The sequence below is a fragment of the Phaethon aethereus genome, assembly GCF_964289735.1.
Source record: "Phaethon aethereus genome assembly, chromosome: Z".
In the NCBI taxonomy this organism is placed as follows: Eukaryota; Metazoa; Chordata; class Aves; order Phaethontiformes; family Phaethontidae; genus Phaethon; species Phaethon aethereus.
Window position 1 is genome coordinate 13815628 of NC_138577.1, and position 24956 is coordinate 13840583.

At 42.1% G+C, this 24956-nt stretch overlaps 1 protein-coding gene across 1 annotated transcript in view; it reads right to left on the reverse strand.

Annotated features, from left to right (window-relative positions):
- Positions 1 to 3674: 3674 nt before the first annotated feature.
- The window catches only part of ADAMTS12 (ADAM metallopeptidase with thrombospondin type 1 motif 12), a 191484-nt gene continuing 170202 nt past the window's right edge, over positions 3675 to 24956 (reverse strand). Inside the window, exons 20-24 of the mRNA XM_082013366.1 lie at positions 14239 to 14391; positions 10368 to 10541; positions 8552 to 8698; positions 6367 to 6520; positions 3675 to 4253 (exon numbers count right to left, since the gene is read on the reverse strand). Of these exons, the coding sequence (XP_081869492.1) occupies positions 4018 to 4253; positions 6367 to 6520; positions 8552 to 8698; positions 10368 to 10541; positions 14239 to 14391 (864 nt within the window). The 3' untranslated portion in view covers positions 3675 to 4017. The remainder of the gene's footprint in view (positions 4254 to 6366; positions 6521 to 8551; positions 8699 to 10367; positions 10542 to 14238; positions 14392 to 24956) is intronic.

Below are 24956 nucleotides of genomic sequence, written 5' to 3' on the forward strand. Positions count from 1 at the left end.
AGCCTCCTGGATCTCAGAGTGAGTTAAAATAACCTGTAGAATGGACAGATGGAGGTTGCATGTATAACAATTAGCAGACAGTCAATGATTACTTGTGAAATGTAGTAAATAACTTCCCCTGTAGCTATCCTTGGATGCCTACATCTACATTACATACACTTAATTCTGCTTAAGTGTGGGTACTATCAAGCAGTTCTGATGCAATTCCATAAAACTGGTACAGCCACTGACTGACAACCATTTTTCTACAGAAGTCATGGGGGAAAATGGACAACTGATTGCTCAAATCCACACACACTCTAGGGACCCTAAAATCATGGGGGGGATCGCTAAAGCCACAAGCACGGTGTTTCCCCTGCATGCTGACTTCATTTCGAGCTGATGCTAGGCAGCCAAAAGGCAGTTCCTTTGGCGGGTGCTGCACGCTTGGCCAGGCCAGAGACATGCAGCGAGCCATGCCACACCGCGCAGCAGACAGCAGAAACTGCTCATCAGGCTGTGTGTTGTGCCACACGTCATCCAGCAAAAGCTTAATGAGCCTTTGCAAAGCGGAGACTAATTTCTCAGCTCAATTCATTCCTCTCCCTTAGAGCATCTGTGCAGGATGCTGCCCCTGTGCGCTGGAGATCCACACTTAACTTTGTGAAGCCAGAAGGAGCAACTTCCTGCAACTTCCATCGGGTGTTACGAGGCTGAACGCACGGGGGGATGCATGGGTGGAGTTTGGTAACGCAGCGCAAACCGATGGTGCTCTCCTCCCAGGCGTATATGCCTAACTGTGATGCTGGTGCTCCTGGGCTGCGCATCAAGGAACAGGGTTAGCGTGATGAAGTTCCTGGCCATCAGCATCAGCAGTACTTGCAAAACTTGAGTATTGGAAAGATGCTGGGGTGGGGGCGAGGGGTGGGGGAATGGGCATGATCATATTACATATGATACATATAACTGTTCACATCCCACAATAGACTTGCACACATCTGCTGCCAAGGAGCTAAGGCACATCTGTTTGCACTAGAAGTGGTAAGATGTCATCCATTTCACAGGAAATAACTAAGCCTATCAATGTATGTTTTTACTTAGCACCATGCTTTATTCTGCTAGTTTTTCCCTCACCCTTCCTAATAATCTCTTTTATGTTGCAATATTAAGCATCAAAATATCTCAATGATGAGGATTCCCCTGGAATACAAAAGACACTTTCTAAGGTTTTTTTTCCTTGGAATTCCATCTGATGAATCTTCTTGCACTGGAAACATAAAATACCAGAGACATCAGACATAAGCAATGCCATTTATTGAAGCTTGAAACAAATATGTCATCATAGTTTGCCTTTTAAACCTTGAAATATTAGAACAAGCAGTGAATGTGCCAAATACACATTTTTTCCTGAGCAACCTGTTGAAGCTAATGTGTTTCAGGCTAATATGATAAGACAATGATATTATGCCTCTGCACTTAAATACTCTAATTCACTTTTGACAATAGTGACCATCGGGGTTAGGATCATAAATTCACCTTTACTTAAAAAGAGTTATGTCATAAGAAAGGAATCCTGCTAAACGGATAATATTATTAGCATAGAGGAGATATTAGACTGATGAGTGTGATGTAAGAACCTATGTAAAATACAGCAGTGGCACTGCTCTATTAAAACAGTTCATGTTGTTGTCACAGTCTTTTCCCTAAGGTTTTAAGCTGAGCAACAGTGATGACTGTGCCTCCCTGGGTAGAAAGATTATTTTGATTAATGTCCATAATATAATTTATTCACTTCTTTTATCCATTTCAAATTAAATAACAGTTCCCTGAAGAAAACAATGAAGGCAGAAATGGTTTTACTCCACACTAACCATAAGGAGCACTAGAAGGGACAACCCTCGCAAGGCACTTTGCCTCCCACCTGCACTATATCCACTCAAGTCAGCTCAATTGTCATTAGCCCACATACCTGATGGCCCACTTCTGCAGACCTCTGCAGATAAAACTTTGCAGGTACCTCTCTGAGCATAGGAGAATCTGACTCTGAAATGAATCTAACTTTGTCCTGCCCAAATCCTAGAAGGTGCTTCTGGGAACATTGGAAGCATGTGCACTGTCCTCCAGTCTAGGTTGTTTGGCCATCAGAGAACTGCCTGGGATGTAGCAGAACAGGCTCTGCTCTACACAATGCAGCCTGAGGCCAAGCCCTGCCCAAATGCTTCCTGAATCAGATGGGACACCCCTACTCCTTCACATGCTTCAGTATTTCGCTGTCTGGTGGAGTAAGAACTGCCCAGATTTCTATTGCTCAAGGGGTCAGTAGCCACTCAGGACCTCAGAAGGACATAAGCACACTGTGAAACTTAAAAAGCATTATGTCTGGCATTGTCCAGCAACACCACAGACATGTATTATTTTAAGAGTACGTGCATGCGTGCAGTGTGCACACATGCATGCACATGCACCATTGTAAGTCATCCCCCACATTTGTTGTACTAGCACCATATTTTTAACAGTGGATTTTAAGCTTTATCAGCACCTATAACTGGGGTTATATTGCCATCACAGAGGTTAACAAATCTAACCTTACCATGCAGCATATCCTGAACTCCCAGAGACTTCAAGTGAAGAGGTGAGCCCTTAGCCAAAGGTCACAAACCTATGAAACAGGACAATTAGCCTTGTGGCCATCATTAGGTTAATATATTATGGCCAGGCCCAAATATTTCTATTAACTTTCATAAAGGTCTGTCTAGAAATAGGGCTATTGCTAGTCATAGCTCTGTAACCATAGTGACACTTGGATTCATGGCTATGTGTCTCAGCCTACACTGCATTAAATGTGACATTTCCCTGTATTACAATATCAAATTGTCAGGTAGCTAGGGAGTAAATCTGAGATTTTCAAAAGAGCATGAAGAACCAAGGTATCCAAGTCCTACTGAATTTCAAAGGAATCTAAATGTCAGACTCTGTCCTGCTCTTTTGAAAATGCCCAGCTTTGCTTCAAAGGGTCCAGTCTGGTCTCCCTAAAGTTTGGTTTGCCATTTTCTTCAATAACAAAACAGATATGCTATTTGGCTAGTGCTTTCCTAATGCCCGAGGCCCAGAGCGACATGGATACTTTGAGTTTCAGGCTCCTGTCCCAGGTGCCCTCACTCTCATTATGATCAAGGATTTGCACTGGGGGAAACGTTTGATGTGAGGTGATAGAGTACTTTTGCGCATGTGGGCTTACACTCACTGGATTAAATGATAGCTCTATCACTGAGTATTACTGTGAATTACAATCTATCTGCTAAGGTGGTAGATGCAAACAGCTTTGCTTTCATGGTACCAAAAAAAAGTTGCCTAAAATGTATTTAGGAACTTAACATCCCACATTTGTTGGGGTTTTCAGGTCAGAGCAAGACATTTGCAACAGAAGAAAACTGGCCAGGACATGCTATTGCTGAGGTATCCTTTAGAAGTTCAGTCAAGTACTAAATGAACATTTTTTCTTTTGAAAAACCCTATGTTTCAATTTGGCCTGCATATCATAATGAGTTATTATAAAACTCTGCTTTTAAATTGAGCAAACAATTTAAAGAAATACTGCCACTTCACCTTGATTCCTAAAAACAGAGTGAGCATAGAGGGATCCATCCCACATTGCAGGTCTGTGCTGCCCTGCTGGCTGCATTCACTCAGCACTCTTGAGTACTGTTTCAAGTGGGTTTCAGAAAAGAGGTGAAAGAAAGAACAAGTAAAACATTCATTTAAAAACATCCAAAAATTCTTGCAAGCTTGTTTCTAGCCTCTGTGCATGCCTAAGAAATACTAGCTGCTGGTACATTGCAAATTATGTTACAAATCTTTGACTATTACAGAGAAAAAACTGAAGTAGTAAATTAGGACCGATAACCCTAAGGGATGTGTTTTCCCAGTTTTGATCACAGATTTCCATTTATGTTGGATGGTTCTGAAAAAAAAAAAAGAAAGAAGGAACGTAAAACCTGTGAACAGAAGCCCTATTCAAAGCAACTAGGTAAGAAACAGCTAATGCCGAGCAGCTTGGTTGTTGTTTTCTTGGTTTTGAGGTGATTTTCTTCTAGATTTAGTGTAATTTTGTTGTCTGAGGCCTCGCTGATCCCAGTATCTTGCTTTGTTACGAATTCGGGGCTGACTACACGTGAAGCAGCACCGAGTCTGTATGGACGGCAGCGAGCACTTGCCAATGCCTTTCAGCCTCCGGCAGAAGTGAACCGACAGTTGGTCTTTGCTGCAGGGTAGCCCTGTGGTGGAGAAGATGAGAAGAATCAGCTATGTTTTGCTGACAAATTATCTGTATTTCTAGAATTTTAAACTGCTTTATGCCAGTCGTGCCTGTTAAGGTTCTTACTTACGATGGCTTTCTCTTCCTTTGTATTATGGGTCAGCATGATCCTCCTGAAATTTTAGGACCTTTAAGTGAACAAGTCCTGTTAAACTTCACATGACCTTGTGTTTTGGAAAACACAGCACTCTTTTATTGCTGTTCAGTGAGGCTTTACTTTTGCAACAGACACAGCTGATCTATGTTTTTCACTTTAAGGTTTCTGCTTTTAAGAACTGCCAGAGAAAGTCTAGCAACAATGATTTGTGGGTCTGGTACTTTTCCATTCTTGTAATACTGCATTTAAGACAGGCACAATGGGCTGCCAGCGTGCTGCAGAGCTGTGCAGGGCAGGCAGAAAAGCATAAATAAGGCACGTGCAACTATATGTTCAGCTTGACTACGGTTCAATTTCTGCAGCACCAGAATAAGCCAGGGACTGGTACCACCTGTGTTATGGTGCTGGCAGGTCTGTGGTAGCTTTAATAAACTGAAATGTGTCAGATGTGTCAGATTTACTTAGATATTACAAAATGGGGGTCATCAGCTGCAAGAAGAGGTGGCTGGGGGGAGAGTCAAGGTTTGCAAAAGCAGGAAGGCGGTGGATTAGCTGAATGCAAGGCTGTTGTTCAGTAAAGCCCTCAACACTAGAACTAGGGAAACTCAGTAACACTAATATAAAGATAAAAGTACCTCTTTTCACAGCAGGCTGTGAACCTCTGGAACTTGCTGCCACAGGAGAGGGTGGAAGCAGACAGCATTGCAGTGTCAGAAAGCGATGAAACATATTCATAGAAAAAGTTCCATAAATTTAAACTAAAAGGCACTAAAAGGAATGCCTTTAATAGTCCCGATATGTCAGTTTGGAATGCTGGAGGAATACCATGGAAATGAATCACAGGAAAGGACTAAGCTCCTGTATTCTCCCTAAGTATCATCTTCTAATGCCATTGCTAGAGACATGGGCTGCATGGACCACTGGGTCTACCCAGTAGGGCATTATGTTTTAGTGGGCCCTTGAGCTTTTATTCACAGAAATAACTAGTACTGATCTGTGTAGATAATATTTATCTGTGTCCGTCTTTCTGAACATGAGAGGGACAGGAGATAAGCAGACCAATTCAACCCTAGGGCAAAACATGTGCTAGAGATCTTTGAAAAGCAGCAGGAGCGATGCATCACTCGCAAGTCAACCTGTTGACTCGTTGCCAGATTGGACCCTTACTGTTGACTTGCTAAGAGGGAAGAAGCCTCCTCCAAAAGGTCTCTGAAGGATCTTCCAGAGGACTCTGAGCTGTTGCTGTTCTTACCTGAGGGTACCTGCTGGACACTGTAGTACACAGACTACAGAGCTTCGGGTTTTCATTCACTTTGCATGTGTCACAAACAGGGATGAAGATACCTTTCTGTAAGCTTCCTCACTCCCCTGCCACTGGGCTATTACCATCTACACAACCGGGCCCTGGACAGAGAGAGGTACGGGGCACCCTGAGTCACAAGAGGACTGCTCTCCACCTCTTCATTCTGGAGACGGTCTCACTCTGTGGGACACCGAATTCACAGTGCCAAGACTGTATCTGCCAGTCAGATTTTAATTTGTGTCTGTCTCACTTTGCTTGCTTGCGTACCCAGTCCAGAATCTGCAGTTCCCACAGGGGTATCAATTAAGAAATTGCGTCTGTTTGGACTCACAGCATGTCCTTCCACAGCCCTCAAAGTAGCCTGTGAGTTACCTAAAACAGGTCAATATGAGCAGACCTATTCATTTAGTCGTGGCATCACAAATTAGGGATGCATGCTCAGAGAACTGCGTTCCCCATCACGGCAACACAAAGCCAGTAGGGCTGGCGAACATGAGAACATGATTCTGCCAAGAGTGCAGCTGAGCAGTAGCGGGTTAGGCTGACCTGTAACTACTGAGGCTGTAGTATTCACAACAAGCTGATAAATTGTGTTAGCTCCCAGATTTTGCAGAATCTCAGCACAAATGGAGAGCTTTTTGGAAACGGTCTGATGCAGGTGTATTATCATACCTGTACTTTTCCTGCACTCTTGCAGATTGCATTTCTGATGCTCTGTGGGCTTGGGTTTATCCACACACACACTGTCATCTTCAGTTTTATTAGTTTCTATATTCATGCACTTCACAGTTCTTTGCTGAATGCCCCCTCCACAAGAAACGGTGCACTGAAAGAGAGTAATTTTAATATATATAAAAATTCTTTTACAGGGAAATTATGTAATATGCCAATATTTTAGCTGTAATGTGACAGAATGCTAAAAATGCCATAAAATCAAGAACCAATGAGATCAAGAACCAATGACACTAAGTACTTTGTGTACTGCATTCTCCATCCAGACACCTCCATGGTGCATAATGACCAGATTTGGCAGGATACGGTAGAGCAGTAAATAGTACAAATACAGCATCTTGGAATGTGTAACCAGGGTAAGAGGACTGTTTTCTTATGAAGGAGGAGAGGATGATCTGAAATGCTAGTCCTACAAAGTAAGAGGGTAGTAATCCAAATTAGTACTGCACATGGACATTTTTTGTTTCCTGTGTTTTCTCACTATCTAAATTAAACATGAATAATCAATTGCAATGTCAGGTCCAGAAATGACTGAGCTGAAGATTTCAAAAAAGCTCAGTGAAATGCTTTTTCTTTGGTGACATTTACACTGTAGTTACTGTTTCTTTACAACCACAAAACCACTGTCAGCTGCTTGGTCTGGCTGCACACAGATGGCTATAAAAAAAGAACATTTTCAAAATGTGTTCCTGTACTATTCTGTAAATGTACTTAATTTTTCCAACATCCCAGAGCATCTGAGAATTTAATTTAATTTAAAATTATTTTTCTCTTCAGATAAATAGTGGCCAGCAAAAGAAATACTTCAACAGATATAGAATGTCAGCTAATGAAGTGCAAGAGACTGGTAGAAGACAGGACTGGTTCCTCTTTAATTTTTCTCCAAATTATCCCCTCTAGTCTAATGTATATCTCTGTGCATAAGACACAATATTACTGGTGTGGGTGTGAAGTAGATTAAAAGATCTTAGGTACTCATGTGGCAACTTCAGATTAATGTTCAAAATAGCTTTTTATAAAGTAAAATAAATAGGTTAAATAAAATAAGCAATTGAATAGATGCTATCAATTTTGTTATTCTGTTGCTTATTTTATGCATGTCCAAACATTTTCACTTCCATATTTAAGTGTTAAGAGTCACATTAACTCTCCATTACATTATACTCATACCTCATCTAATGGCTTTGTGTCAAAACCAGCTTTTTAGATTTCCTTATTTGTGACTCCTGGCTTTTGGTTGGCTCCTTTCTTTTGAAGGAAAATATTCTTTCAGTGTTCTCTTCTGCTATGAGGACTATTTGTAATCTATGAATAGGTTTATTAAGGAAACTGAAGGGAAAGGTTTATTAGATATACCATTTTCTTTATAACTAAACATGTATTGCAGGTACTGGAAAGTTCCCCAAAGATACAACCCCATATTTTGTCAATTACATTTCCAGAAGCCAAAGTAGAAGGCTGTTGGTCAAAATTCAGAATTTCTGTTTGTGTGGGCAAGTCCAATACTTTACATGGCTTTAAGGGTCACCTCCTTGACTGCCCCCTTGCCCCCCTTCAAAAATAGTCTGGAACGGTAACATATTACAATGACTAGAGAGGCTCTGGAAGCACTGACAGATCAAACAGCCTGGTTGTACTTGGAAGGATTCAGCTAGGCATATATCAGAGACTTTTATTAGCAATTCAAGCTTTTCCCTCCCTCTCTAAAGATGCTCTGTCCCGTCATCCTCTTGAAATGTTACCTTATTCTGTACCTAACTGCACATGGTTGAATTTACTACCCGGTAGCCTCTTACAGTGGAAAATTTCAAATGAGTAATGGAAGAATGTCCATGGTAACTCCTTTTTTATTAGAAAAGGGAAAAAAAGACCCCAGCCCTCCATCCAACAACATCTAATGCAGCAACACAAGTAAAAGCTACAATGTCTGTCACCTGAAGGAACTGAGATGGGCTGGCTCCGAAATGTTTAGTAGTATTTTCATAAGATCTCCCTTCTTAGCTCCAGCTATGCATAAGAAACTATACTTGCCATAGGTACTGAGGTTCACAGACAAGTGGATAATAATGACCAAATATGGCCAACTCATGACAACAAATAAACCAAAAAAAGAACTGGATCCTACCGGGCCCCATGACTGGTTAATCCACTGCGTACAAGGTTGCCTGTTACATGATGCAATGGCATTAGGTCTTTTTGTCCAATCACAGGAGCCTTCTTTTGGGCAGTAGATATGTCGCTTTTGCTGGCCACCACCACATGTTCTTGAACACTAACAAAAGAGGTGCAGAAAGCCATGAGGAGAGTGGGAAGGGATGAGAACCCAGAGACCATAAAGAAATGTCCTTTTAGAAATGTGGAGCCACAGGTCAAGAAGCATGTCACTGACCTATGTGATTTAGAAAGATGTACAGCCTACATACCAAGTCATACAGTCCAGATATGAAGAAAAGCTTTCCACTGAGACATTTATTTTATTGTATGCTTGGAAAGAGACAGGGAAGAAACCATTATTGGTCCAAAATACTTGGTATAAAGCTGTTCCCGACATGTATTAATGCAAGGAATATAGGACAGCACAGAACTGGCAACATAAACAGGCAACACAGAACTGCTCATGCAGCATCACCAGCAACAGCAACTTCTCTAATAGGAATGAGACTGGAAGTCACTTGTCTGCAGGGTTAATCTGCTGTCTTTACTGAAGAGACTACAAGTTCGTGAGCTGCAACATCTCATTTTTATAAGGTGGTTGGGGACATTAAAATTCAGCCAATGCTTACAATAAATTAACTATTTGGCAATAAAAGCATCATACAAAGACAGTGACCCAGGCTATTTTTTAAACATACATTCATCCACATTCCATTAGTCTCTTATTATTTACCAACTGATTTTCTACTATTATTCACTAGGTCTGCAGTAGAGCCTTGAAATACACCAAAAATTTCCTACTCTGACATGAAAGAATGTGTCAAACATGCCAGATGTACTTTGAATAATACATTGTTCCTGTCCTACAAGGAATTGTATCGCTATGGACAGAAGACCAAAGTTGACATATGATAAATTAACTTTTTCAGTCCAACACTATCCAATATCCTCAGCATGAAGACAACCACCAGGGTTTGACAAGTGTTTTTGTAAGACATTTTAAGTGGCAAATGAGCACAATCATTTGGCTACTCCTGTTTTTTAACCCTTGCTGACTGTTCTGACAGGAAACCCACATACTGCACATGGGATGAGGTGTCCTCCTTATTGCAGGTATGACACTGCTTCCTTACAGTGGCCTGTAAGCAATGTGATCACCTCCCTTGAAATCCAAAAGCATCAGGTCCACAGTGCCACAAACAGTGTGGCGCTTTCTCCAAAGCTGCTTTTAGTGGGAGTAAACACTAAAATGTAATCAGACCACGTGCTTTAGCTGACATAAATATGTGCCTGGCTGCCTACGAGTTTGTTGGCACAGATTTATATTACAAAGTGACCCAAAAGTCAGATTTATCTTATGTCTGACCTCAGTCTCTGGCCCCATAAAATTCCAGCCCAAAAGTGTAAAGGGAAATTCTAACTTAATCATGAGAAAATGACATTAAAGTGGCAGCAAAAGGGATCGGTCTGAATGAATCACATTTACTGATCAAGTAGGATACCTAAACCAAATCTTTTTCCAGACCATCTGCTTCTTTCTTTCAGGGTATGGTGATTTACAGCTCTAGCTGTGTATCACATGCAATCCTAAGAATGATTCTGGGAATTCTTGTGAACATCTATGGTCATTTTTGCTGTAACCATACCCAAGGACTGCAGAGCCTCTGAGTGGTACTGGCGGTGTGTCTTCCTTTGAGTGAAAGTTTACCTAGCAGCATGGGATCTAACAGCCACTGTTAATTGACAGCTAATTGCTGATTCCCAAAGCTTCTTTTAAAGAACAATACCTCATTCCAGGGCTCCGCACGCCACTGCAAGCAAGGCTCCATGTTACAACTAGTGTTGAGTTGTGGTTTATATCCGAGTAACTGGCAATGAAAGGGCCTTAGAAGTCGCTTTTCACGAACATCAACGCAGTGAACATCTCGGGTCTTGAAACCGCCGTTGCAGTTAGCAGAGCACTGTACACAAAACAGAAAGGGGCACATCTCCAAATTATGCTCTGATGAGGGCCTGTCTCGCTTCCCCAGCTGCAGAAGAGGAGAATGGGCCTGAGCTTTGAGCATCCTGACTCATAGAGGGAATTTCCAGTTTACCATTACAACAATCTGTTGTTAAGCTTAAACACTGTGGTTTTCATCATAGCAAATCAGAACAAACTGTATAAAGACTTCCCTTTCTTCACTGCAATATCCATTAATAACACAGATGCATATTTAATTAGGAAATCTTGCCAGCTATTTCCAAAAATGCCATAGTGAAAGAGTCATAATGCGATAAATACAAAAAATTCATCCTGTATGCAGGGAAATTGTCAGTTCTTTAGTTGCTTCTGAGGGAGGGAGGAAGGAAAGAGGCACAGTTGGCTGAGTCAATTTCTTATTCAACCATGGAAGAGGTTTATGTCCATGGCAGCAGATTGCTCAGGCTGGCAAAACTGCTCCATGTCTTAGCCTTGAGTTCCTGCAGATACCACTGAGAGATTGTGGACTCATCTGTGGATTAATTGCTGAGGGGCAATTTGGAAATTTACCCTCTGAGAACAGCATTGAGACCAGGTGGAACGTAGCTAATGTACAGTGAGTATGCACCATGGCAATGCCCTAGGCAGCCCTAGGCGTTGGCAGCATCGGGGGAACTTGATGTACTGATCCTGGGAGAAATTGCATGGAGGGTGGAGCAGAGTGGAGATGTTGCGGCCACGCTCTGTGAACAAGGGAATTTAAAGGTACAGAGTATGTACATTAATAAGCTGCACATGCAATGCCCTGGGTCAGTGACCTGTCAACTTTGATGAAATGCTGTACTTGGAGTGAACTTTGCTTATTGTAATATCATTATAATACTAAAATGCACACCTCTCTCAAAAGTTACCCACCTCCCAAGGTGCGACCACCCCTCAATGGGCTTGCGCACTGAATTTTTCCTAGTCTGTACCTTTAAATGTGAAGCGAGAAAATTTTGAACCAATCCTGATAAAACTATGTATGACTAGCGTCACTCAAGCTCCACCTGCAAAGTAAACCACTATAAAATAGTTTGAAAAGAGCTGGATGTCAGGGAAGACACCATCACTCCCGACCTTTAGGATCTGCCAATGGGCTGACCCTCTCTTCCCCCTCATTGGGACGTCTTTGGGTAAGATTCGAACACTTGGCTATCCCGAGTGGATCCGTGGGAATTTCTATAGAATTGTTTCATCACCCAACGCATGTGTAACCTGACCATAATTAATTGCACATGCTTTGCAGACAGTGAATTTATCACCAGCAAGCCAAAGAACTTGTGCATCTGTTGCTTCAATATATCGCACTGCTGATTGACTTAGCCAAGTGTGTTGTCCCTGAATGCGACTGTACCTCTGAGTGCGGCCGTGTGAGTTCAGGAGGTGTCCGGCTGAGCAGTTAGTGTAATGTTAGTAGCGCATCCGAACCGATGAGAGTTCAATGAAAGGGGTTGGGCGTGACCGGACTACTAACGCTGATTTTGGGCATCTGCGTCTTAACGCAACATCATCCCACAGCAGCAGTTCCCACCCTCACCTTCCTTGCTCCTCCATGGCACCAGCAGGATCCATACCCCAAGAGCAGACTGAATGTGAAAGAATGGGAGAGAAGAGAGAGACAGACACCCTGAGCCTCGCTCACAACCTGTGAAATTGCTTCTCAGCCTGGTGCACTACTGGCGAGCCAGGACCTTCCAGTCTCCTATTTCTCCTCAGAGCTTGCTCCAAGGTCTCATACAGCAGCAACAGGTTCTGTCCCCAAACACCAAAGCCCAGAACCTCTCCTACTGCTGAGAAAGAACTGAATATGCTACCCCAAGGATAAGGACAAATACACATTTAATTATTTTGTGTTCATCCAGAATTAAAGCCAATTCTGCCTACTGAATAACCTCAGATCAGCTTCCATCTTTACCGCCATGATGCAATATAACAACTGATGTTGTTCTCCTTCACATAGATAAGCATTCTTCAGTTGAAAAAGAAACCTGAATACAGTACTTCCCCTGGGAGCTGAACGATGGATGGAAGGAAAGTCCATACTCTTGTTCACAGAAGTTTCTGTCCTTCTGAATAGAAACAATGGACAGGAGTGTGCAAGAAACTGAGTACACACATCCCCAAAATATGTGCAAATTGTATTTGGTACTAAACTCAGACTGTAAGATCTAGTCTGAAGCACCTTTCTTCTAGGGGAGAGGAAGAATTAGATGAGAGTAAAGGAACAGTGAAAGTTCTGCTACACTAGCAGGGGAATATAGCCATCTTGCTGTGATAAGGTGTCTTAAAAATGTTTGAAATGAGTAATGAGAGGAACAATTGCCACTAGCAAAAGCAAACAAAAAGTGGCCATTTTTATATATGAAATTGTAATTAGGTTCATATACTTCAACTGCAGGAAAATAAGGGTGGCTAACACAACAGAAATCTGCTAGGAAAAGCCTTTTGTCTCATGCTAGCATCACAATTGGACTGACACTTTAAAACATTTGTTTCCTGTAATATTTTATCATTAAACCTGATTTCTAGCTACTTACTGTGACATAACTATCATCCACTTGTTGCAAGGGCAATAACATTTATGAAGAAAAATGAAGGTGAAATATGCCTTACTGCAGCTGGGACTGCAGAATGTCTATGTATCATTTAATATTAATTTTGAAGGCTTAAATGTGGTTATGTAATGCCTTGGCCTTTCCCGGACTTTCTACACAGGCACATATTTCATGTACAAATCAATTCTATGTGAAAGAGCTCAATAATATAACACAGGTTTGTCACTACAACCTTTTCTTTGTATGAATCTGCCCTCTAGTCCAATGGCAACAACACTGTCTGCAAAAATTACACGTATTGAGAAAGTTTGAGAGATCTATCTTTTTCTTTACTAAATCAACATTATTTCAAATAGAATTTTGGAGTTTTTTGAGTCTTGAAAAGTAACCCACTGTTACAAGCCCCAATTTTAGACAGCGTGAAGACAAAATATAACAAGTCACCTAAGTCTTTCCAGGTGTTCATCACACATCTTACAATGCCAAAACAACTCAAATGCAGTTCCTTGGGTTCCACTTACCACTTTGGGCACTTTCCTGTCTCTTGACCAGGCCTATGTACATAACTAGGACCAAAGAAAACCATAGGCATAGCTGGCATTCTCCCCAGTACATTTTTCTTTACTTATTCTGATGTAAAACCTGGCGGTTACATGAATGGGGAACAGACCATGTCACATAAGAGATAATACAGGGTGGCGAGGGTGAATAGGAATATGCCAACTCCTTCTCCCAAATTCCCACTTGCTTCTTAAAATTAGGATATGCCTCTGGAGGCAGAGATCAAACAGATGCCACATGCAAATATGTACAGCTTTGCTGTGGTATCTCCACAGAACATAGACGTTAAGCCCTGCTTCAGCTCTAGATGCAAGAGTTAATGAGCACAACCCACACACAAGAAGACTAGAATTCACAGCAGATGCGTTTCCATAAATAACTTAGTCAGGAAATTAGTAAATTAGTGCTGAATGGTCAACTGGGAATCATGTATGCATTCCCTGAGTAAATAATTATTTTTAAAATGAAGTATTTAGAACTCCCTACTCTTTGAAGTTAGCAAGCTTACTGTTCACACACAGGTCTGAATGATGTTACCTTGCTCCAATTTCCTGTTTTCCAGCTAGCACAGGGGCGGAGATAACATTTTCTTGCAGGCTCAGGCTTTTTCATGTGCTGACAGTGAGATGTGTTCCTGCTGCTGCACTCCACATGTCTCCAGAAAGCCCCCATTCCGCAGGTGGTAGAGCACTGCACAAGGATGAGAGAAAAGCACAGGGACAAACTCAGCATTAGTAAATCATTCTGGAAGCAATACAGGAACCGAAATATAAATACCTACAGCCTTTTAGATGACCTAGGTTATCTGACATACTCAAAAAAAGATTTAAAATTCACTTCAGTCTTGAAAGAGGGCTCAAGCCCTGAAAGAGGGGTTTTTGTTGCTTTGTTAAGAAAATACCACTTCTAATTTATACTATGTGCTGCTGCTCTTTGGCAAACCCTTGGTTACTGAGATATTCTAAATCTGCACCAGCTGTTGCACTGTTTCCTTCTGTTATCTTTGGGGATCTAATGCAAAATGTCATTGCATCCAATCTTCAGCACTGTTCCCTCTCTATCCTTAATACTGCTGATGACATATTCAGCAAATTGAGTGCATGATGCTGAAAATCTGAAATAAATTGTGTAAGATGCTTAGGAAAACTATGCAGGAAAAGGATTTTTGAAATGATGAATTCAGAGAGTGGCTAAGTGTTTCCAACATTTGGTAGGGTTTTAATGTCTGAGGTAAGAGAATATTGATCATGCCAGTCCCAATCTCAAGTGCACACTCTTCACAAAAAAAGTCACTATCATTGTATTCTGAGGCAAGAAGGTGTGAAAAGTGGCTGGAGACACCCATTTACCTTTTTCTCCCTTAAAAGGGGAGGGATAGTGAACTATACACATAGAGTCAAACCCAACACATGCCAAGCAGTCTGTAGCTGGCACGAGAAACAGCATAAATACTCTTGGATTAAGTCAGCAAAATGATGATGACAGCAACTGCTATTGTGTGGTTTGAACTTCCTCCACAGAAGCGTGAGTGTTAAATACAGAAAGCTGAGTAAGTGTCCTTGGAAAGATAAGGAAAACTAAGGTGAAGCTAAGGCAGGGAGAAAAAAACATGAAAGACGGGGATGTTACGAGATTCAATCAGAGAAATGGAAAAATGGTTAAAGATCACAACAAACCATTCTGGAAAAATTGCACATTATGAAGAGTGTGAATCTGCAAGGCCTCTGCAGCGTGCCATCTCCAGCTTCCAAGATTCCCCAGACATCTGTCCAATAGGCCAGAAAGATCCTCATAAAGGGCACTGTGTACCATTGTTCAGTTTTGCATAGTCACATATCTACCCAGGACAACTTGTCTGTTCAAAAGGATGGACTGTCATCTTCTTGGTTGCTGACTGTTTCATGGCTCCCCCCAGCCCTGCTATATCAGCCTGACAACACCAAGACTTTATTGCAGGGCTGCTTAGTCTTTGGCCAAAGCCCCATTCTGAGCATTAATGAGAAGAACAAAGATAGCTCCAGGGCTCACGCTGGGCAGATCATACTTACAAAGCTTTATGTTCTTGTCTGAGGGAGGTGAAACATAGCAGGATTCTTTCAAAAATTGTTGTGCGCAGCTATGGAACCAAGAGAGAAAGGCATGATGCTGCAAATAGTACTGGGAGAAAGCTTTAGCTTTCTCAACCATTGTTTCATGTTGCATAAAGTAGACCAATTGTTCAGGAAGACTTACTGATTTTCCCTTCTGTCATTCAGGAACCAAGACTTCCTCTTGTCAAAGTAGATGTCTATTACAAAGGGATGAAGTGCAGCTGACTTTTCATGACCAGTAACAGAGGTGCAGAATGAGGAGGTCTGATGGTAATAGGGTATCTTTTGTACCCAGAAAGCTCTTAGAAAGGGAAAAGTGACAGCCCAGAATGACCTAGGAAAGAAATTAAAAGTTACAGACAGAGGCATTGGTGTCACAGGACACTGTTTTGCCCTACTCTAGGTTAGTGCTCTCCCTTGGGAGGTGTCAACAGTGTTATGGGACTTATCACACCAATGCCTCTCAGTGACTACCACTATTCTTGGGCACTATTTATTTACTAGTACAGCTATATCCTAAGGAGCAAAGAATTTTGGTAGAATATTGGCAGGCACTAAATAGAAAGATAGAGAGCATAGCAGAAGATTCAACTAGGTAGATGCATCCGTCTTGAAATATCAATGGCTTGAAGAGGTGTCATCAAAAAACAGGCACAAAGTTTTACTAAGGACAGGTAAATAGATGATGCCAGATCTTGGAGCGACAATGATAATGACTTATTTTTGTGAAGAGTATGCATTTGGGATTTGGACTAGCATGAACAGAGCAAAAATGAAGTCAGAAAATTGTAGACTAAAAATGAATTAAAAGTAATGAACAATAAGAAAAGGTTCTGTGAATGTTAGAATCAAGGTGTGGGGAGGAAATACAAAAATTATGTTTTATGAGAAAGATAACAGCTGACTTATTTACAGAATCACAGAATGGTTGAGGTTGGAAAGGACCTCTGGATGCCATTTACAGAATCACAGAATGGTTGAGGTTGGAAAGGACCTCTGGATGCCATCTTGTCCAATGCCTGTTGGGATCACCCTGCATGGCTCGACCTTAAGGAGAAGGAGCTGTGTTGTTGATCTGCACAGCTCGACCTTAAGGAGAAGGAGCTGTGGCACTGAGAAGCTGGTAAACAGCTGGATATCTGCACGGCTCGGCCTTGAGGAGAAGGAGCTGTGATAAACAACTAAGAAGAAGCGAGGAAAACAGGAACACCTGCAAGCAGCGAATCCTGACTGTGTGAGAGGCGCATGGACAGCGCGTGGTATTTTGTGCACAGCCAATTGCAATAGTGTGTGTAACAAGCTGTAACCAATCATGAGTGTGTGCGCAGTGACTAAGCGAAAATTATGATATATATTGGAGTCAGACAAGACAATAAACAGCTTCGGAATATAACTCTCATAGAGTTGTGAAGTCCATCCTTCTCCCGCAACTGGTGACCCCGACGTGATACGATCTCTGGGATCTCATCGTTGAACACCGGTCGAGCGCAGAGGACGCCGCAGGAGAAGCCCGGTTGGAAGAATTGCAGTCAGCGGGACTGACGCAAGGAAAAAGAAAAAGGAATACGTTGCAACGGAGAAGCACCCAGCGAGGTGAGGTCAGCAACCGGGGCGGCATGGGGCAGAACACATCGCGTGAAGAAGGGGCGATAGTCAGACTCCTGCTGCACATGCTCTCTAAGAGAGGACTGAAATATGATGAATATACACTTAGAAGGCTTCTAATTTGGAGCCGAAAGAAAGGGTACCCCCCCGATCCGTCTGTGGCGTTTAGGGCAGAGACGTGGGAGGAGATAGGAAAAATGTTATGGGAGCGTATTGAGAAAACCGCCGCAGAGTTAGTGACGGCGTGGAAGTTGATATTAACCACATTAAAAGCCTTAAAGGCAGAGAGAAAAGCTGCAGCTGATGTGGAGGAGGCTGTTAAACTGCTTTCAACCAATCCCTTCTTAACCGAGTCAGAGGGTCCAGGACCTTCAGCGACTCCGAATGCACCGCCTGAGGTGCCAGATGCAGCGGGTGAACTGGCCGCATTAGATAAGTCAGAGAAACAGATCTACGATGATATATGTGAGGGCAAGACGGGACAAAGCTGCCCAGAACAATGTACTCAATGTTCCTCTGTGTCCCCATGTGAAAGATTGATGGGGCGGGCTTCACCACCCCCGAAACCACCCAGGCTTAACCGATCGAAAGCCGTAGTTTTGAAGCCCTCAGCCGAGCCCCTGCCACCTTTACGGCCCCCGTTGTCTGATAGCAGTGATAAAGGAGAAGAGCCTGTTGTAGAGACTATAGGGAGGCAAGAGCCTAGAATGAAAGGCGACCCTAGGGAGCGGTGGAAAGACGTTTTTTTAGGAGCGATGAAAGACGAGGAAACAGAGTTACCGATGGCATTTCCTGTTAGTGTACAGCCTCACGGGCCCAATCGCTGGGACCCATTTCACTGGGACTTGATTAAGAAAGTGCGGAAGGCAGTACAAAATTATGGCTTGCAATCACCTTTCACACAAGCTCTATTAGATAACATATTCACGGGAATGATTCTTACACCATGGGATTGTCGGCAGATGATAGATATGTTGTTGACACCAACCCAAAGGTTATTGTGGGCAGACAGATGGTATAAACTCTGTATGCAAGAAGCCCTGAGAAACCTGGAGCGTCAAGACGGCGATCCACTCCAGAACATTACTATGGAACAAATGACAGGCCAGGGACTGTTTGTGGATGTTAGATTGCAAGCTCAGCTGCCCTTAGAAGCCTTGCAATTAGTTGGGCGACTAGCATTGAATGCGTTGCGAACAGTCCCTGAAGGAGGGAAAGAGGCAACCATCTTACACTCAAATTAGACAAGGGAGAGATGAACCATATATGTTTTTTGTTGATCGTCTGAGAGACACTTTGAACAAAGTGTATACCAATGAAGAGGCAAAACTAGCAGTGTTGTTGAATTTAGCGGTAGAAAATGCCAATGTAGATTGTAAAAGAATTTTGTTAACTTTGCCAAAAGAAGCAACGTTAGTACAAATGGTAGAAGCCTGCAACAGAGTAGGCTCTGCCACACATCAGGCAGAAACACTCGCAAGTGCCTTTGCAGCAGCAATTAAGCCATTTATAAATGGAAAAGGGGAGAAAAAATGTTTTAATTGTGGAAAAACAGGCCATTTTAGAGCTCAGTGCAAGGCCACAAGGAAAGGACCTAGGCAGATTGAGACAGGTCATAAATCCTTCCAACAAGGACCCTTTCAGCAAGGAATAGGCCCAGCAGGAGCACCATGTGGTCGATGTCAAAAATTTGGTCATCAAGCCTCAGAATGTTGTTCAAAGTATCATCGGGATGGTATGAAATTGGGAAACGGGCGACCGAGCGCAAAGGCACCCCACACGACGACACAAATGGGGAAGCACCACCAGGCTGCTTGGCAAGCCTCAGCGCCCAAACCAGAGGGAGCGCCGGAATGGACGTGGAAACAACAGTAGAAGTTACCTTATGGGACATGTCGGTTTATGATGTCCCGACTAACGCAAATGGACCATTAGGATACGGATTGAGTGCTTTGTTATTAGGACGATCTTCAGCAACAAAGTAGGGACTTTTTGTTCTCCCTGGAGTCATTGACGAAAAAGGCCATATTGTGCCAACCACTAGTCCTTGGAACACACCTGTTTTTGTGATTCCAAAGAAAAGTGGAAAATGGAGACTATTACATGACTTGTGAGAAGTCAATAAGGTATAGTGGACATGGGAGCCTTGCAACCAGGGCTACCATCTCCCTGTATGATACTGAAGTATTGGAAGCTTTTGATTATAGATCTCAAAGATTGCTTTTTTACAATCCCTCTGCATGAAGATGATGCCAAACATTTTGCATTCTCAGTCCCAAGTACAAACAAGGCGCAACCCATGCAAAGATATCATTGGACAGTATTGCCACAAGGCATGAAAAATTCACCCACGATGTATCAAATTTATGTCAATTGGGCTTTACAGCCAATCAGAAAAAGGTGGCCTCAATATCTCATCTATCATTATATGGATGACATATTGTTGGCTGGTGTTCAATTAAATCCGGAAGAAATGATCGGGGAGCTCATTGAGCTTTTGAGGCAAAGTGGGCTGCAAGTGGCGCCGGAAAAGATACAAACTGAAGCGCCTTGGAGGTACTTGGGGTGGATGATCACTGAAATGTCGGTAACCCCCCAGAAGGTTGAATTAAGAATTCAGATTAAAACATTAAATGATGTACAAAAATTGGTAGGAGACGTTAACTGGATTCGACCTATTTGTGGGATCACAAACCAAGATATGGAGCCCTTGGTTCAGCTGTTGCGAGGGGATAGCAGGTTAAACTCTCCTCGGCAATTGACCAAGGAAGCCTGGGAAGCAGTAGCAAACATTTCTGAAAAGGTAACTCAAGCATTTAGTTCTAGGATAGACCCCTCAATAGGGATCACTTTGGCAGTAATCAATCATGAGCGACATCCCTATGCGCTTATAATACAGTAGATAACAAAGCTAGAATCAAAAGCGGACCCATTGAGAATTTTATAGAGTGGGTCTTTTTACCTCAGTAGCACAGAAAAACCATCACCATGAAAGTAGAGTGTTTTGCAAATTTGATTATGAAAGGGCGCAACAGAATTATTGATATATCGGCAAAGGACCTGAAAACGATTTTAATACCATTACAACAAGAATATTTGACTTGGGCTTTGCAGCACTCGGTTCCCTTCCAAACTGCATTAGCAGAATTTGAGGGTGACATTTAGATTCATTATCCATCACACAAAATGTTTACCTTTAAAAAAAACAAAAAAAACCCCCAAAAAACCCAAAAAACCAACCCAAACATGAAGTAGAAGAAAAATCAAAGTGTAGTCAATATCCAGTTCAAGGTGCTACAGTATTTATGGATGGTGGTGGGAAAACAGGCAAGGCAGCAATAATATGGCGAGAGCATGGAGAATGGAAAGAACGGGTACTTGTCGTGCCAGGATCAGTTCAAAAGGTAGAACTACAGGCAGTAGTTGAAGCCTTTAAATTATGGTCTGAAGAACCTGTGAATATAATTACTGATTCTTTATATGTAGTTGGAGTACTCCAAAGATTGGAAGGTTCAATCCTCAGACAGGTACAGCAGGAACAGCTATTACAATTTAGAACGCTTTGGTTTTTATTGCAGAAAAGACGACAGCCTTATTACATTATGCATATACGCAGCCATACCAACCTTCCAGGGGAACTGGTGGAAGGAAATGCAAGAGCTGATCGGCTGACTGCCACAGTATGGGCTGGACCTGTCCCGGACCGTTTAGGTCAAGCACAAGCCTCTCATGCCTTTTTCCATCAGTCTGCCAAAGTTTTAGCAAGACAATTTAATCTAAGTGCAGGTGACGCTAGAGCTATTATACAGACTTGTGCTGATTGTCAACAAATAGGCCCAGGAATCGCAATTACAGTTAGTCCCCGACGATTGCATTCGCTACAACTATGGCAGATGGATGTGACACATGTTGCTGACTTTGGAAGATTTAAATATGTTCATGTTTCAATTGATTTCTATTCTGCAATAGTTTGGGCCAGTGCACAAACAGGAGAAACTAGTAGATATGTACAAAAGCATTTGCGAGCTGCATTCGCAGCACATGGTATACCCCTACAAATTAAAACCGATAATGGTCCTTGTTATGTAGCCCAGTCAACCCAAAGTTTTTTTGCTCAATGGGGAGTGACGCATGTTACTGGAATACCGCATTCCCCAACTGGACAAGCTATTGTTGAACGAATGAATCATTCCCTGAAGTGTTTATTGCAAAAACAAAAAGGGGGAGAGGCTACCATACCACCCCAAGAACATTTGAATAAAGCCTTATATGTGTTAAATTATTTCCGTCTAGCAGAAGGAGAAACATGTAAAAGGAATGACAGGAAGTCTGTTTGAGTTAACACAAAATGTGCAAGTAAAAGTTAAAAATTTGGAAAAGAATATGTGGGAAGGACCTTTTCAACTGCTAACCTGGGGACGAGGTTATGCTTGTGTCATTACAGATTCTGGAACTCGTTGAGTACCCACAAAATGGGTAAAACCATGGGTGAAACAGTCACCATCGTCATCGTCGGACACATCTTGACACTATCAGGTGTCATCGCAATCTGGATGCCACCTCAGCCAAAAGAAAATGTATGGGTAAATATTAGCAGTATCATGAGAGGAACATGGAAAGCTTTTAGGGCAAACCGCTCTATAACTACAAATCCTTTGGTAAGATATAATATTGGTTTTCATAGCTTTATACAAGCACTTTTTCCATCACTAGAAGTAGCTTCTATCGCTAGGAGTAGTACAGCTAGAATTGTTTGCCTTGTAACATTCTGCTGTTAATTTAAGCATAGTTGATATGTGACTGCTGGATTATGGTAAGATGCCATGTGAACAAAACCTACGAACCAATAGACGGGGTGGCTGTGGTGCGTGCAGCACGTCTGGCCAGTGGGCACATGCGCCATAGGTTCCCTATGTTGAAAGGTGACAACCGAGGCATGTTCCGACACTCGCTGGCCACGTGTGTTGAAACTCGTTCCTTGGCAAATGTATAAATACCGGGATTTCCCGAAGAGCAGGGGGATTGGTGTATGGCAAGGTCATCGTTGCCTCAGTGGGGACGCCCACGTAAAGCTGGCACCTACCGACTGCTGGGCTGAGTTCGTGGCACAGGATGATACAAGAATGTACAGATAGTCCATCTTCCTCACAGTCCTTAGGTTACAAATGATCCATCAGGTTTTGTTTTTAGATAAACAAAAAGGGGGAGATGTTGGGATCACCCTGCATGGCTCGACCTTAAGGAGAAGGAGCTGTGTCGTTGATCTGCACAGCTCGACCTTAAGGAGAAGGAGTTGTGGCACTGAGAAGCTGGTAAACAGCTGGATATCTGCACGGCTCGGCCTTGAGGAGAAGGAGCTGTGATAAACAACTAAGAAGAAGCGAGGAAAACAGGAACACCTGCAAGCAGCGAATCCTGACTATGTGAGAGGCGCATGGACAGCGCGTGGTATTTTGTGCACAGCCAATTGCAATAGTGTGTGTAACAAGCTGTAACCAATCATGAGTGTGTGCGCAGTGACTAAGCGAAAATTATGATATATATTGGAGTCAGACAAGACAATAAACAGCTTCGGAATATAACTCTCATAGAGTTGTGAAGTCCATCCTTCTCCCGCAAATGCCCCTGCTCAAACAAGGCCACCTAAAGCCAGCTGCCCATGACCATGTCCAGATGGTTTTCAGAGTATCTCCAAGGACACAGATTCCAGAAATGCTCATTTTCACCCCCTTTTTTTCTTCGAAGTTGAAAAAAAAAGAGTTAAATGTGCCAGGCTTCACATAAAGTTAATTTTAACAAGAAACAATAGCTTGAACGAGAATAGCAAAAGATTAATAAAACACTAAAGAATAGTAAAGTAAGTTAAATGCATTAAGTATCCTTGAATTGATTTCATCAGTTCTCTGAAACCAAATGTATTGACCTTACCTCAGTATTCATTCAAGTATTGTTGAATAATCTTTGAACTGTTGAAAATTATTTTTTAAAATAGATGGGGAAAGTCCCAGAGGATTAGAGAAGCACACCTTTCAATTTAAGTTTCGGAAAAGAAAAAGGCAGATCTGTGAACTAATGGAACACTTCTCGTAACTTTACTTCACAAGAAGATACAAAAGCAAATTATTAAACAATCAAGACCAAAACAGTAAATACTAATAAAGATGATAAAGCAATAAAACAGCCCACATGGACCTTCTAGAACAAATTATTCAAGTCAATCTAATATCAGGTCTCTGAGCAACCTGATCTAGTTGAAAATGTCCCTGCTTATTTCAGGGGGGTTGGACTTTAAAGGCCCCTTCCAACCCAAGCCATTCTGTGATTCTATGATCCTTCTCTGACAGGGGCACCTAACAATGAAAATAGAGCACGAGCCGATGTGATGCATTTTGACATGATTTCATAGAGCATTTTTTTTAGCATATGATGGAAATATGGTCTAGGTGAAATAATGACAAGATTGGTGGGCAGCTAAGTGAAAAACTGTAATAAAGTGGTCCTCGGTGATTCAGTGTCAGAATGAGAAGACATTTCAAATATGGTTCCTGCAGGGCTCTGTCCAGAGCCAAGCTCTTTTCGGTATTTTTTGTTAACTAACTGAATGATGAAAGACAGCATGCACTTGTAACGCAGATGACACCAAGTTGGGAGAGTTGGCAGGAATGTTGGGGGACACAATATGAATGGAAAAACATCTCGCCAAGTTGAAAAATTGTAAGAAAACAGTAATCTGAAATTCAAAAACATGTGCAAAACAATGCAAAAGGAGGACTTTTTATACATATATATACATACATATACACCCTAAGCAAAACCGAGAACATCTGCTGGTCTAGAAACACCGTATTAAGGGATCCAGAGTTTGCAATGGACCACAAATTGAATAAATCAAAGTGGGATGTTTACAAACCAAGACAAATCTCATTCCTGCATTCACAAAGAGGGTCATATATAAAATGATAGTAATTATTCCATTTTATTTGCAAGGTGTCAGATGGGGCCATAATGAACATCACTGAAAGCGAGGAAGTCCATAGGAGAACGACAAAGTCACCAGATATTTAGAAAACACAAGGAAAATATGAAAAGAACCAGATTGTTTTGTTTAGAAAACAGATCCAAAAGCAGTTACTAGCAAGACACTTCTCTTCCATAGTCTGCATATAAAAAATAGAATCTTCACTTTCAGTGCAGAACCTGTTGGTTATGTGTAAGGAAAATATTTCTAATATGGATAATAAACGACTAGGACAGACTGTAGCATAGCATCTCTGTATTATAGACTAGGTTCAGGATGTGTTGGGCCTGGGAGTACAGTCTTTGCCTGGACTTTCTTTTGCAGGCTCTTTCACCCAAGCGGATCTAAATGCAGGTCTTCGGGCACGTACAGAAGGAAATTCTTCACTTGTCCCAGTTGAACATGGGAAGCTACAGCCATTCTCACCTGGCCATAGGAAGGCACAAGATGAAACTTCAGATTGCCATCAGGAGTGCATGTTCTGAGCAATTGCTGATGTGTTCTTACCTACTGGCTGCATCCAGACAGAGGGCACCAACAGG